Genomic DNA, 15,839 nt, shown 5'->3' with positions numbered 1-15,839 from the left:
ACAAGTGGCTGACCCCCAGGCTGATGTAGAATGTGGGAGAAGAGGTGAGGGAAAGATGATTGGAGATTTTGACTTGACTAAGGATGGAGTGCCATGAAGCGAGTTGGGAAGACTATAAGTGAAATCATTTTGAGTGTAAGATTAGCAGTTCCGTATGGGTGCCTTTAACTGATTCTGGAGTTTGATTTAAAAATTGGGTTGGAGGGAAAATTTGGAAATTCTAAGCATATAGAAAAATGTAAAGTCATGAGTCTAGAAGCAATTACTAAGGAAGTGAGTGTAGGGAGGAAAGAAATGGGACGAAGGTTTGGGTGAGTACGTGGATAGGTGGGGGAACAGAACGAGGAGTCCTGGGGTGCTTGAGCAGGAAGAAGAAAAGAATTGAAAGAGCAGCAAAGGAGATGGGCCAGTTGGGTAGGAGGAAAAGCAAGAGAGTTTGTTTCAAGGGTCTGGGGTTTTTTACCCCATTTCATGGATGCCACAAAAAGACGTGAACTCGTGGGTCAGAGACAAAGGATAGTTTACTACTCACAGCTACATAATTTGTGAGGCCCAGTGCAAAATGAAAGCAGAGTCCTTTGTTCAAAAGGCAGGAATAAGGTGTCACCCCTGTCCTATCTAAAGATTAGCACTTGTGTCTCTCTCTGGGCACTATGCTGATGGACTGTGTGAACACCTCCATCGTAATTTCTGGTGACATAGGCTTTGATTATAATATCCATAAGATAAGACAGCTTCATAATAGATAAGTATGATATTGGGGGTGAGAGTGCAGTGGATAGGGGGAGAGGTGTTGTTACTTTGTGAGAGATGAAAAAAATAACTAGTGCATTGTTTTGTATACCTGAAACTAATAATAAAAAATAAATTAAAAAAAGATAAGACAGCTTCGTGTAATTCCATGCAGATAATCCAAATAATTCTGAAATTAATATCAATTCAAAAAAAACTATCAAATGAATATTTTTCAGTGATATGATTTGTAATATTGTTACTATTGTGATTCGTGTAATAGCAGTAGCCTAACAATTTCTGGCTAGACTCCAGAAATAGACATGATCTCAGAAATGAATGGGCTTGCTGTCTAAAAATAGCACGTCTTCTTGGAAACGGAAAGTGCTTTAAAATGTGTGGCAGCACTAACCCACGTGATGTGTCTTTGTGGAGAGGAAATCCATTGTTAAATCCTGATGTAGAGTCGCATATATAAAATCAAAGGGCTTTTGAATTCTCACAGTATAAATACATAGGCGGGGTTCTTGGTTTAAAATGGAAATATTCACCTTTTATTTTACGATAAATAAATGCCCTTTTTTCTGTTGAAGCTTTTTTTTTTTTTTGCCTTGTCTGCTCTCTTGAAGGGATTCAGAGAGAAACAATTTTAAGTGATACTTCGTTCAGCAAGTCTAATAATGTGAGCTCTATAAACAATGTAACACAAGGGGTTACCATCAGAATTTAAGGACGTAGATTTCTTGGCCTCACGGTCATCTGCAGGCAGCACGGTCATCTGCAGGCAGCACGCTCAAGCCAGGGAAGCACAGGGCTTGACAAACACCACACAGAGCCCCACGAGTCTCCAGGTGCAACATTCTCCCAGTTGTTTAAATATCTTTCATATATGAAGGTTTTGAGGGCGCCTTGCGCACTCAGTATGGCTGTATCTCATGGTTCTTGGAGCACCTGTGGGTGGGTGACACACTTAGGAGTTATTGTGTCCCCTTTTGGAAGCCTAGTAAACAGTGGTAGTTGCTGGAATGTATGTAAATTCCCTGAAGAGTCTGATGTCTTTAGTGACTATTATTCAGATAAATACTCATTTAAAATAAAGGAGAATATACGACGCCTCTCTCATGTACAAGCGCATCCCTGAAATTCATTCATACAGTTTCTGTGCTGTTGGGGCATCTGTTCCCATACAGAGTACGAGGCATCTCATCATCTTATGTAGTCTCCTGTTTGCCACATGATGCACCTGAAGTCTGGTGTAGGACTCAGCCTGCTCTGGATGGGAAGCTGTTCTTGTGGGGTGCAGCCTGGGCGTCCAGGAGCTCACCTTAACCCATCGTCAGGGACCTCTGTGAGAACACTGAACCCTCGTGCTGCTGCTCCCTGCTGATCCCGTTCTAGACACGGAGTGTGTTTAGGAAGCAGGACCAACAGAACCCAGTGCCTGAGTGCATACGGAGTGCAGGATGAGAGAGAAGAGGCCGATACTCAGCCTCTGTGCTTGGTTTGGCTGAGTGAGTGGGTGGCTGGAGGTACAAGAGCGGGGGACAGATTTGGGGTAGAAAGCTAATGAGTTAGTTGTAGACCTATCGAGCTTGGGTTGCACATGGGGCGTCTGGATGGAAAGTTTCAGAAGACAGCATGATCCATCCATGGAAATCTCAGGAAAGCGCAATGGGCCAGAGAAACCAGTGGAGGAAGAAAGATCTGGAGGCTGGAGTCAGGAATGGAAGGCGGGGTGGGCCTCCCTCCTGGCTCCTGGGTGCCCAGTTTGGGAGGACAAGCAGCCTTCCCTAAGAAAGACTATCGTAGGTTTTCAGTTAAAGTGGACTGTGGAGGGGACACTTAGTGAAAAGGTTCATTATACAGAGGGCCAGTTGACTATAAAATGGAGTTTTCCCCAATTTTAAATGGGGAGGGGTGGGGGGAGGTGAACCCTGGAGTGCCTGAGGGTCAGGCCCAGCAGGATGGCTGGCTTTGTTTTTGTTAGTGCTGTCGCCATTTTACAAATTTGTGTTTAATTTTGCTTCGCAATTTCAAAATATTTCACAGCAGAATAAGTGTTTTATGAAAAGCCCAATGACCTGACGCATTTTTGGGAACAAGTTTGTTTGAAACCTGCTTCAGATAGTGTTGAGAGTTCTACACTGAAGTATCCGGCCGAGTGTGTTTTAACTTGCCTCCGAGGGTAACAGCGTGTTTTCCCTTGCAGTTTGGTGTGTACTTGGTGTGACACTGTTGATGCAGGATTTTCGTGTGTGTGTGTGTGTGTGTGTGTGTGTGTGTGTGTGTGTGTGTGTGTGTGTATACGCCGGGATTCGTGGTCTCGTGAAGCCAAAGAATGGAGACATGGACCAGAGAGGTAAAGTTTGTAACAGAGGACAGTTTATTAGAGAGAAAATAACAGCTCTCAAAATGAGAGGATGTCCCGACTGGGGTGCCTCCTAGTTAGGGCAAAAGCTTTGGTTTTTATACCTTTGGCGTGTCTGGGGAGGGGCGCTACCTGGTGCCTCTTGACACTATTATCAGATTTACATTGTTGCTTAGGCCAGAGGAGGCGTTTTCTCGAAACTGTCTAATTTCCTCAGAGCTTAATCAGCTTAATCAATGTCTGCTCTGAGGAGAGCATGTTAGCAGAGACTGGCTTTGAAGAAAGGACCCCTGACAGTCTTATCTTACGTTAAATAATCACTTTGAAGGTATGCATTCTATCTGGGAATCCCTGACTTGGAAAAAGAGGCCTTTCTCTTCCCCCACCTGAGTTTGTCACTCCAGCGTGTCCTGTGACTTAAGCCTATCTGTTAGCTAATAAAATTATTTCCCTGGCCTTGTTATGGTTTCCACCCTGATTCCCTCTACCTGGCAATTTCCCTGACTGCCTATAATTTTCCTGTCTCACTGTGAGCTGGGGCCCACCTGGTAAACAGATCCTTTCTCACCAGGTGCTGGACAGGCTTCTTTTAGGGGTGAAGGAAGAGGGCAGCGTTTTCCGGACGCCTGTTCAGAGGCAAGCGCCACATTAAGCATTGTGAACTCAGTGACTTGGCGGAGCCCTTTTGTAAAATGAGCAATTTCCATTTCGTTTTCCCACCAGAGGTTGCTGAGGCTCAGGTAACTTTTGCAGGTAGGCGCAGGGCAAGGAAGCCCCCCTCCGCCTCCCCGCTTCTGGACTCTGTGGCCCCCTGCAAACCAGCCCCTGCTGGAGGGTTTCTTTAGCCAAGGGCACCTGTCTCACACTTTCCTGGTTCTCACTGGTATAGATTGGACTTTCAGTTTTTCCTGCCACCACACATTTTTTGGTCCTTTGAATGTGGGTCAGTACAATTATTTTGCTTTTCAAACCTATCAGAGTCCAGAAAAATATCTCTGGTATTTTTTTATACATGAAAAGAAAACTTATTTTCAAAATAATTTATATCCTATGTCAGTTTTTCAGGTAGCTTTGGGGGACTGGGGAACTTGTAACTTTTCTTCAGCCCTTCCAGACCTCATTTCATGCGGAGGTGGCTGGTTCATCTGAGTACAAGTAGTGTGTAAGTGGATGAATATAAAACGCAGCTTACGAGCCTTTGGGCAGTTATAGTGGCTGTAAGACCAGAACTCTCCACAGCCTTCCTCCCATCACACTCCGGCTGCCTCCCCCGCGGGCCCTAGGCTTCAGTAGGTGTGCCTTACGGTGACACCTCTGCACTCTTGTGTGCTTTTTCACTGCTCACCTTGAGCTCTCCGTTGTGCTGATGTTCAACAAAAACGTTCACGGCCCGAAGCTTTTCTGAAAAAGATTGAGCCACATGCTACCCAGAAAAAGGGCGGGTCCTGAGGCATGAGGTCTACACCATCAGCAGCTGGGCTGGATGCTGAGGTCACAGGTCCACTGTCCTAAGGTTGACAGGTGCTTTTATACATAACACTCATATTTTGGGAAAGGAAGATGTGAGTTTGTTTGAAAGAATTTGCATTGACCACAGGTGACGGGGGCAGTTCTAGGATAGGTGCAGTCTGTCAGGAAGAAATAGGTACTGTTTTTGATGGGCTGGGGCAACAGTCCCCAAAGTTTATGCACAGGCAGGATGGCGGTGTTTGGAGGCTCTTCTTTTCAGAGAGCTGCCTGGAAGTTGATTCCACCCTCCCACAGACGCGGGAATGTGAGCAGCCCATTAGCTGCCCCCCTCCCCCCTCTATTAACTGCTCACTTACTCTTGTCTCTTTCTCTCACACTCCGGCCCGCTGTCACTTAATTGAGGACATCTCAGAATGTTTCTCTAGTCACTGAGCCCCTCAGAGTGTGTGCCAGGCAGGCTTCCCAGGGGAGAGAGTATGTGGGTTGAGGACAGTGAAATGCTTTGCCCACCTTCGCCCAGCCAGCAGGAGGCCGACTGGAGATTTGGGCTTGTTTGATTCCAAAGCTTCTTGTCTTAATCACTTTGGGTGTGTTTGGGAATGGGGAGTGGGGGTTGATTTTATGTCCACCCCACCAGAATATGAGCTGCTTAAAGGTACAGATGATGAGCCCTTATCTCTGGTCCCTAGCACCCAGCAGGGTTCTTGGCCTTGGTGGACATGCTATGGCTGCTTGAAGCAAGAGGGGGGCAGGGAGAGCAGATCAGAAAGAGGGGTGTCAGGCTTTCTTATGAAAGATCACCATATGGATTCAACCAGTGGGAACCTAGATACCATGAAAATCTGTTGTGGGAGGAGAGATGGGTGCAATTTGTGGCTACTTAAAGGAATGTGTTAGAATTTTCTAAGTAAATTTTGTGGATAGAGGTGCCCAAATTCCCCCAGCCTGATCTTAATGGCAGAAATGCCTGCAGAGGAAGCCTCGGGCACTTCAGGCTTATGCAAGCTTCTGAGAACGATTTCTCAGTCTTCCTGACCCGAGAGCAGTTTACCTGGGAGGCTTTGGAGCACAGACTTGCTGAAGAGATGCAAATGCTGGTGTCCCGTGGCTTTCACAGCTGCAGTTAAATATTTAAATTGGGTTTAGAGATTGCATTTCTTTCTCAGGGTTGGGGAATTTTTTCTTCATTTCCTGTGTTGAGGAAATCTAGGCAATTACTTAATTGCAGAATAATGAGCAATATTTCCACTTTCAAATATGTATTCTTGTCATTTTAATGCGATAAATGCCAGGAGATTTCCACAAGCAAGAAGAAACTTTGCTGTTTATCTCTTACTGCAGTTTCTTTGAGCTGGGCTGAGGTTTTCTTTTGTTAATTTGTCATTTGTTGGTACTGCTGCTGTTTGTCTATTCTCGGGAGATTTTTGAAAGGACCTCACCTATGTATAAATGCTTGGCTCATATTCAGGAATGCCCGCTCCCAGCCCTCAGCAACCTGCTTTCTCCTAGAGCTCTGCGTGCATCCATCCTTTCCTGGCCACCTTAGCCCTTCCTGCCCCACCCATGCCTACCTGAGTCCACTGGCTCCAACCCGGGGACCCTGAGCTGGGCTGGTGTCTCACCCAAAAACTCAGGCTTCTAGCTTTTGCCTGAAATGGAATTTTGTAATCTGAGGCAAAACCTAACAACCCTTGTGTCATTTTTTCAATTGGAAAACATTATGCAAATTTTAAACACGTGACTTACAAGCTTGTGGGACTCTGCCCATTCATATTTGCTGCAGTGTGAAGCCTGTGGGGACTTACATCTCGGTGGGCTTCAGTGTGTCATGCTGATTGATTTGACACACACACACACACACACACACACACACCACACACACAGAGGGGAAGGGGCCCTTGACTTCATTAGATTATCAAAGGGCTTTATGTTCTCTAAAGAGAAGCCCAGGGCAATAAAGTCCCTTTAATTGAATCATTTTGTCTGTAAGATTCTTTTTAAGAGAGACTGTGATTTGAATACAATTCTCACTTCAGTGTTTATGCTGATCCAAGAATCAGTGCCAGGAGACAGGGGGTCGCTCCCCAGGGTGTGTTCTCTAATTAAGCCCATCCTCCCAGGGCTTGAGGGCCAGCACGGGGGAGGGGCTGGCTGGTCCCCTGTATCTGCTCCTCCCCAACACACACTGCCCCACCCGCCCTGCTCTTCTCCACGCTCCTCACCCTCTCTGCTGAGCCTGGCTGCTCTGTGACACTGACTTATCCCCACATTTGTCCTTAATGTCTGTCCCAGGAGCTTTGGTCTGCCCTGCAAAGGGCTGAGGTGGGAAGGCGATAACAACCATGATGCCCTGTCACCCTGGCAGAGGCTCTTGGTGTCTTAGTGTCCTGTGCCCTGTGTACCTAAAGATTCTTCACTGTACCGAGGGGAACCAGGCCACCAGAACAAAGATGAAAGTCAGGGACACAGTGAGCTCAACAAGGCCAAGGAGTGGGGATGCTTCTCACCATCACCATCAAGGGACTCACGGGGCCTGCCTGGTCCTCATCCCATTACCCTCAGGCTTCCAGGAGCCCCTCATTTGAGAAATGCCATTTCAGGACCTCGGCTGTGTCCCCTTTGCTTCCCTCTAGGGCCTCCCTCAGCTGCACTGCTTTTGGGGGTGACAAGCCCAGGAAGAGGGGGGAAGGCACAAAAGGCCCCATGGGGCCACCCTTTCTCTGCTCCTTTCTTCCTTCCTTCCTTCCTTCCTTCCTTCCTTCCTTCCTTCCTTCCTTCCTTCCGTGTGCTGTCTAGGGCTGGTTAAAGAGCTAGGCTCACCAACCACACTGGTGGAGGGCTGGCTGACTGAGCAATATCACTGTCCGTCTCATTTTGGTGCCTACTGCCACCTACCCAGCCCTTTGGCCACCAGCAGGGACTTCAGCAGCACAGTTGGCTGGCTTGGCTGTTCTCCGAAATGCTCAGGCATTGGCACCCATGTCTTATCGCCCTGCTCTTTTTCACAGCAGGAGACATCACCTGAGTCCACCTGGAGCCTTAAGAGAAGGAACAAAAGATTCCTGCCCCATCCCCATCTCATGTTCCATGAGGGGTCCAGGGTCCCCTGCCCTTAGCCTGCTGCCGCCAAGATCCCTGTGAATTCCTGGTGGTGAGAGTCTCGAGGTCTCTTCTTTTTCTGAGAATGCTGGCAGACTCGGGCATCCCACACAAACTGCCCCTCCTCGTTTTGGTCCAGACCACCTCACTGCAGATGTGGAGACCAGTGACCTACCTGGCATCCCCTGAAGTAAACAAGTGTTCACAGGCACCTGTCTGAACAGCAGCTGCACTAAGCCTTTGCAAGGATGGGCTGTGGTGTCAGCTCTTAAGACTTTCCCTCAAAACTTAAGTTACCTCCCTCCAGACATCCTTGAGAACCACCGCCCCCCCCCACACACACACAGGACCCCTTCACTCCTCACCCCTTAGAGCTTCCTGACTGAGAGCTGTGTCCAGGCAGCCCAGCTTCAAGTCCCACTTCCCCAGTTTATTGGGACACGGTGGGGGCGGGAAGTTACTTGAGCTCTCCAAAGTTTCCTCCTTCACCAATGGGGGATCATAATGGCAATGCTAACACTCCTTGCTCTGCATTTAAATAAGACGACACTAACCTGAGGCCTGGCTGAGGGACAGAACCAGTTAACTGCGGGGTGGATGGGTGCCTGCTCACCACCCAGGGTCAGCAGTGTGGTCCCCAGACAATGAAATCCTCCATCAGCCGCCTCCCAAGTGCACAGGGGAGCAGAGGCAGCTTGGACCTGCCCATGGTTGCCTTCTGTCACCTGCCACTCTCTGCAGAGGAAAGAAACAGAATGCCGACACACTAGTGACTTAGCGTGACTAGCGTCCCCACTGATGCTCTGAGGCCCCTGCGCTCGAAGGCACAGCTGACGGGGCAGCTACCTGTCCTCAACCTGTTCCCTAAGCTTTCTCTCCACCCCAACCTGCTCAAGTCACCTCAGCAAACACCCAGGACCTGAGTGGGAAGACACTGCTGATGGTGTGGACAGCAGCACAGCCTAAACAAGAACCCCACCCAAGCTTTCCGACTGTGAGTGACAGCTGGGCTCCAGTGGGGAAGGTGGATGGGGAAGACACTGGACTTCATGACTCAGGCATAGGATGTGGGCTCAGGAACCAACGAAAGAAACAGACGAGACTCTTGTACTTCCATCAGGATGCGATGTGGAGGGCTTTGTTCAAGCGGAGAATCCTTTAGCAGCTGCCATTAACTTATTCCCATCATGTCATACCACCCAAACTTTGCATGTATCAGTCAAAATGCATTTTGCCTTGGTTAAGTAAAGCTAATATAATGGGGAGCAGTGTGCAAGATGGCGCCCTTTACAGATCCATTTGCACATGGGGGTCGTATGACAAGCCTGGGGGGTCTGTGAACTTCTCAGGATGTCCCTAACAGCCCCTCCTTCCCGGTTGCCGGTTGGGGGTGTGAGCTCTGGAGGGGTCAGTCTTGGCACAGCTGATAACCATCTCTAGGAACCAGTCCTCCTGGAGGGAGAGAGAGAGGGAGGCAGTCCCTCCAGGGTCAGCCAGGGCCCAGATGCTAAAAAAATGAGAAAAAAAAAAGAAAGACATGGCTAATGCATCTTGGTGACTTCACTTGCTCCTTGGAGACCATCAGGGACTTTCATTGACTCTAGAGCTGACTTTCAAGTTCTCCGTGTAATGCTCGCGGGCAAGGGGCCCAGCCCTGCCCATCCTCCTGTCCTTTTCGCCTTTTCACCCTAAGTTCCAGCAACCCCAGACTGAACAGTGTCCCCATCAGCACAGCAAAAGCTCATCCCCGTGTGAATTTCCATGCCCCTCCCTGATCCCTAGCTAAGGAAGGTCCATCTTCAGTGCCACCTGCTCGTTGGTGGTGGGAGCAGGGGAGCTCTGCCAGGTTGGAGCCTGTGCAAAATTCCTGTGTCTCTTCTCATCCACTCAAACCTCTATAAAGACTCCCCAGCCCATTCGAATTGTCTTGGTTTCCCGCTCTCCTGGTTTTTTTATGAGCCTCTAGCTTAAAATATATTTTGTTTCTAGTTGTGGAGTATGTATTGGTTTTGTCACCTCCTTGTCTGGAAATACCTGGAGACGACTGCCCAAGTGTGCTCTTTGTCATGTCAGAGGCCTCTATGTTCCAGTACTTTGAGATCAGTAATAAAAGGCCTTGTTGCTGCCCCGGGAGGGCAGACAAGCAATGTTGGATGGGATGTCAGAAGCTTGTGCTTGAGATGGATTCTTGAACCACCTGCCATCCGCCTGCCATGCCCACAGAGCGAGGGTGTTTGCAGGCTCCTTGAGGCACATGTGTGATGTCAGAACCTCCTGTGTGTAACAGCAGGGGTTCGTCCTGCCCTAGTTGGATGGTTCACCTATTCACCTTTGGATTTCCAGCTTGGATCCTTCCACAGTGGAGTTCAGGGTGTCCCGTGAATATTACTAAATTTTCAGACTTGATCATTCTACACTAGAATAGCGATTGCCAAAAAGAATAAAAATTTTTTAAAAAGAATTTCCACGCTCGGCTTCTGATTTGACTCTTTTCCACTTCATTATTGCACTAACTACTTTGCAAAAACAAAACCAAGACCAAAAACAGAAACAAAAGGCAGGTCATCTGCGCAGATAGTTGCTTGTTTTGTTGGCAGGTGTGTGGGGGCTGCACTGTGGCCCATCTCCTCCCACATCCAGCTTCAGCGTCAGGCTCTCATTCTCCCCACATGAATATGTCATCCTCTCAAGGTGAAGACATGGTCCAGTTAGTGTAGACTTGGCAGTGACAATCTGGGAGTCAAAGAAAATGTGATGGATGAAGTATAAAGGCGTCCCACGGGTCATGTGTCTGCACTGGGTGTTTGTGGAGCGTTTGTATCCACAGTCCTCGGGGAGGGCAGAGCATGGGGACATAGCTTACAGCGGAGGGTCCATAGGTATTGCTCTTCTGTCCTGGGTGGTCCAGCCACAGGGACTGAGGCTGAGCTACCAAGGGGAGCCCTTCCAGGGACACTCAGGTTCCCTGCCAGCAACCTGATGACTTTGTTTTTGCCCTTTATTTCTGTGTGGTTTCTCTTAAATGCCAATTTGTCTAGTCTGGTCCTGACCTAAATAAAACAGAACATTTATAGATAGACGTGACATGTACCTATTAAACCTGGTCCTTGCCTGTACAAGAACATAACCGCTGCTCTCCACCCTGCATGAAAATAATGCCCACTTCTCCCAGATTCCAACCTGGACTTGGCCCGTTGTGGCGCAGGCTCGCCTGTGACTGGGCACAGACTAATGGCTTTCTTTTCTTTGTGTCCCCAGGATTACACCTTAACCATGTATTTCCAACAATACTGGAGAGATAAAAGACTCGCCTATTCTGGGATTCCTCTCAACCTTACGCTTGACAACCGAGTGGCTGACCAGCTGTGGGTGCCTGACACGTATTTCTTAAATGATAAAAAGTCCTTTGTGCACGGAGTGACGGTGAAGAACCGCATGATCCGGCTGCATCCTGATGGGACCGTGTTGTACGGGCTCAGGTCTGTCTGCCCCTCGGGGCTGGGGGTGTGCTGGCCTTGAACTTCTCATTCGAGGTGCTCAGAGTAGGGACGGCCATGTCCTCAGGCTATTATGAGACAGCTGTGAAACACTTTGAGCTTTGCAGACAAATAAACCTTGTAAGATTTGGGGCACTACTGTTACAATAAATAGTCATCGAGCCAGGGTTCAGCCTCGTGGGACTGATTTGATAGAATCGGGCTGCTGTATCTGAGAACCCAACGCCCTCGGATGGATTTCCTATGTTACAGCTGCAAAGCCCTGTGGCTAATAATGCCCTGACACTGCAGAAGCTTTCAGGAAAGTTTTCCCAAAGCCATCTGCAGAGTTGGGGGAGAAGAAAAAAAGAGTTGGAAAAAAAGTTTTGTTATGTGGATATGGGTATGGTCTCCATGGAGCCTTATGAGGTGGTGCCATTATTTATGGGAATGACTAAGTGGGAGGTTTCCTGTTGGGAAACTGGACTGCTGTCTGGGGCCCCCACAAGGCCCTGGGCTTCTCTGGTTACCCTGGAAACCACCAGGTCTTCCCATCATGCTTTGTGAATATCAGCCGCTTGCTAAATGGTGCTCTTAAAACTCATTTATCTCTTGAGTTACTTTTGCACGGATTTTTGTTTTGTTTTGTAGATTTCTTTCTTGATCTCCTGGCCTAAAAGTTCCCTTGAGGCCTCCTAAGGGTGACCCACAGTCTTGAGGGGACACAGTTAGATGTCTTGGAGAAAGGATTTATCTCAAAGTGTTGTGAGTCCATAGCCCTGTACCTAAGACTCCAGCAGGCCTAAGTGAAATCATGATAATACACATTTCAATCCACAACACTGACTTTTTGAGCTTTGAGATGAGTGAAGGAAATAATTTAACGTTGCCTAAAGTGGAGAGCGCTGAGTGACTTTCTAAAAAACAGCAATATAGAGAACAAGAGTCAAGATTTTAGCAAAAATCAGAGTCTTTTTTAACTGTAAGAGAAAAAAAAAAGTGGCACATGTCAACTGAACCGTGGTGTTACTGTGAAAAGAGTCTAGGTCAACATTTCTTTTGGCCATTTTCAGAATTTAGTATTTTTGTCCAGAAATGAGAGCTGTGGTTGTAAATTTCTGGAGGTTCTAACAAGGACATCAGTGGTTCTAACAAGGACAAAAAGTTACCCAGAAACCATGTGAGCATAAAATGAGGAGACATGTCCTTCATGTACCTGCCCCAGCCCCCCAAAAAATCTGAATAGGATTATAGTGTGTGTGTGTGTGTGTGTGTGTGTGTGTGTGTGTGTATAGTGGGGAAGCAAATATCAATAAAAATTAAGCTATGCCTTCTTGGCTTTTAAACAAAACCTGCTATTTGGGCTCTTTGCATTTTTAGTTTTCTTTCTATCTTTTCTTACCAGAGAGAATATGTTACTATGTCTCCATTAAAAGCAAAGAACTTTAAACTGGTTGGGATAGCGTCTTAGTCCTTTCAGCTTCTGTGACAAAATACCATGGACTGAATGGTTTATAAACAACAGATGTTTAATCTCAGAGTTCTGGAGGCTGGACATTCAAGATCAAGGTGCCAGCAAATTCAGTGTCTGGTGCAGACCGGCTTCCTCATATACAGCGGGCACCTGCTTGCTGTGTCCTCACATGGCGACAGGGGCCAGAGAGCTCTGTGGGATCTCTTTTATAAGGACACCAATCTCATTCATGAGGACATCACCCTCATAACCTAAGCTCCCACCTCTCAATGCCACCACCGGTGGGGGCTAGGATTTTAACATGAATTTTAAGGAACATAATAAACATACAAACCATAGCAGACAGAATGATATAATATAAATGAAAAAACTGTAATAAATTTCCAAATTCCATTTCAAAGTATTGGATTTAATACCATAAAACAGGCAAGCATAAGAAAAAACAACAGAATAAAACCATCTCTTTAGCTAATACTTTGCCTGGAAACTAATATATAGCAAAAAGTTAAATAGTAATGTAATAATAAGCTATGGGAAACTTTCAATAACAAACTTCGTACAATAACCTAAAAAAAAAAACTCTAAGAAATTTACATCCATTATATATCTCAAACAGCCTTAAATCAGTAAATGGATTTCTCAGTAAATTGTGGTTTTTATTCAAATGTGGTCTCCATATCCTCCTTCGATCTTAATTTACAACCTCATATTTTTGAGACAACTCTTTAGATCGATGTGGACCTGAACAAACTGTCAGAAAGAACATTTCTGAACAACAGACCAGCACATCCACTGATGGCTCCACTGAGCCATCAGATCCCTTCGAAACTGGCTAATCTAGAAATCTCTGCCTTCACATTAAAAAGCACATGTAGCTATAGAGATTAATTTGACTTTAAAGAAATTTGAATTTTTGGACAAAAAACATTAGTATTTCAAATACTGATAATTTTATTAAATTCATGTATACACATATTCAATGTTATTCTATGAGAACTGAAGCACCATTTGCATATACAAGTTCAGACAATTAAGTTTGTGAACCCATCCTAGAAAAAATGCTACATACCTCATTGCTGAATTATCACTATGGTCACCTTCAAAGTCCTCCCCTTGGGAAGCTATGCACTGACGCCAGTGCCTAGTCCACCCTTCAAAGCAATTTTGGAAATCTTTTTCCGGAATGGCCATCAGAGCTGTCACTGTATTACCCTTGATGTCCTGAATGTCATCAAAATGTCTTCCTTTCAATACTTCCTTTATCTTTGGGTAAAAAAAGAAGTTGTTGGAGCCCAGATCAGGTGAGTAGGGAGGGTGTTTCAATGCAGTTATTTGTTTACTGGCTAAAAACTCCCTCACTGACAGTGCCATGTGAGCTGGTGCGTTGTCGTGATGCAAAGAGCCATGAATTCTTGGCAAAAAGTTCAGGTCGTCTAACATTTTCAGCAATTCCAAATAGTAAACTTGGTTAACTGTTTGTCTAGTTGGTACAAATTCATAATGAATAACCCCTCTGATATCCAAAAATGATAGCAACAACGTTGCAACAAAGTTCGTGAACTTAATTGTCTGACCTTGTATTCTATATGATATATGCATACACGTACACACATGCACACTATTGTGTTTTTGATAAAAAACAATGTGAGCTCTCACAATGGTGACACCCTGTGTTCTCCCATTGCCCCAAATCCTACCTTCCCTCCCCTCTCTGTTGTACTCACTGGACCATGTTGGTGACATGGCAAACAAGGGATGGGCCAGGGTGTGTAACCTCAGAGATACATTGTATTCTTTTTGTCCATAGTACCATGGCCTGAGCCTGAAGGAGGCCTGATAGGTGCCCCGGAGGTCTTTGAAGGTTTATGGAGCACTGGGATTGTTATTCTCTTCCTTGTATGCATCTGCTGATGGAGGTCCAACCCCACAGAGGTTACGTTCCTCCTAGCTATGTCCCTGAGATGCTAGGTGGCCTGGCTCTATCCATGAGACCTTAAGGTGGAATTCTCACCCCTGGCAATTGGGGCTGGCTTTCGCGCCACACCCAGCAGTAGCCCATGCTGGTAGGTCCATCACTGTTTAGTGCCTTGGGCTCCCTTTTCCTGTTCGTGACCAGACGTGGCGGTACAGGGTCAGTGAGGGCCTTGCTTTATCCAGGGCATACGGTGCTCTCTGGCTGTGGGTGAGCTGCCCCTGACGTAGGTTTGTAGGTCATCTCAGTCTTATTCTGGGAAATCATGAATTCATTACTCTGATGACATTGTAAGAATGCCCATAGTACTCACACGGACACTGGAAAGTGACCATGCTCTCGCAGGGATACAAGGTCGTTTTAAATCCTGAACCACTTTCTCAATGATCTGATGGCCCCTTGAATTTGAACTTGGCCTGGCACGAGCTTGAACACAGGCTCAATACGACGATGACCCGAGCCTGTTGCCCCTGTCCACATCACCACGTGATGTGAGTTCATGCTCTGGGTAGGACCTGCCCACCATCCTGAGAGAACACAGGGCCTCTGAGAATTCCCTATGGGCACGGCAACCTCTCAGGAGCTCGGAAGATCCTGGCTGACTAAGAGTCTCACAGGTTTTGGTCCTGCTCCCATCAAAGCTTCTCTGTTTTCATCGTTGTTGGGCTGACATTTTCTGCTGTCTGTGAGAAGGCAATTGTCCCTTTCCTGTCTTCCCATCTTTCTTTTCCAGTCAAATGGTCACTGGATGTCATCAAATGTCTCACCTTGCACCACTGAGGAAACTTTGTAACATGATCTTTCTCCAGGCCATGCTTTTTGTGTCTTTTGACATTTTCTCTGATGCTAGGAACTGGTAATAGTTCACAAAATGTGTTTGATTCGCTCCCAAAAGGGCCTGGGTGTTTGAGGTTAAGTCATCTTTGCAATAAGCTTCTCAGGCTGAACATGGCTACAAAACAATGTAGCCATGTGCAGCCTGAGAAGCTTATTGCAAAATGGGTTTGAAAATATATTGGACAGTTCCCACTTGCTGTTAAAAATTGCTTAAAGTGTTAAAGTTGTCATTTCCACACTTAAAGTTGGAATGCAGTGCTGAAATGTAGCTAGAACTTATTTCAGAAGATTCAAATCAAGTCCCCTGTTTGGTTTGGCTGCCATCTTATTCCCAAACTATATGTTCTAGAGTGGTTCTGGCCAAACACCTTTTCCCCCAGAAAAAAATGTACGCTCACAGGATGAATAACG

At 46.6% G+C, this 15,839-nt stretch overlaps 1 protein-coding gene across 2 annotated transcripts in view; it reads left to right on the top strand.

Annotated features, from left to right (window-relative positions):
* The window catches only part of GABRB3 (gamma-aminobutyric acid type A receptor subunit beta3), a 219,629-nt gene that overhangs the window by 139,905 nt on the left and 63,885 nt on the right, over nucleotides 1-15,839 (top strand). For both annotated transcript variants that reach the window (XM_019667756.1, XM_019667755.1), the window contains exon 4: nucleotides 10,928-11,148. In XM_019667756.1, coding sequence (XP_019523301.1) covers nucleotides 10,928-11,148 — 221 coding nt within the window. The remainder of the gene's footprint in view (nucleotides 1-10,927; nucleotides 11,149-15,839) is intronic.

This window comes from Hipposideros armiger, unplaced genomic scaffold (genome assembly GCF_001890085.2).
Source record: "Hipposideros armiger isolate ML-2016 unplaced genomic scaffold, ASM189008v1 scaffold_504, whole genome shotgun sequence".
Classification (NCBI taxonomy): domain Eukaryota; kingdom Metazoa; phylum Chordata; class Mammalia; order Chiroptera; family Hipposideridae; genus Hipposideros; species Hipposideros armiger.
This window is presented reverse-complemented; position numbering and strand designations above follow the sequence as displayed.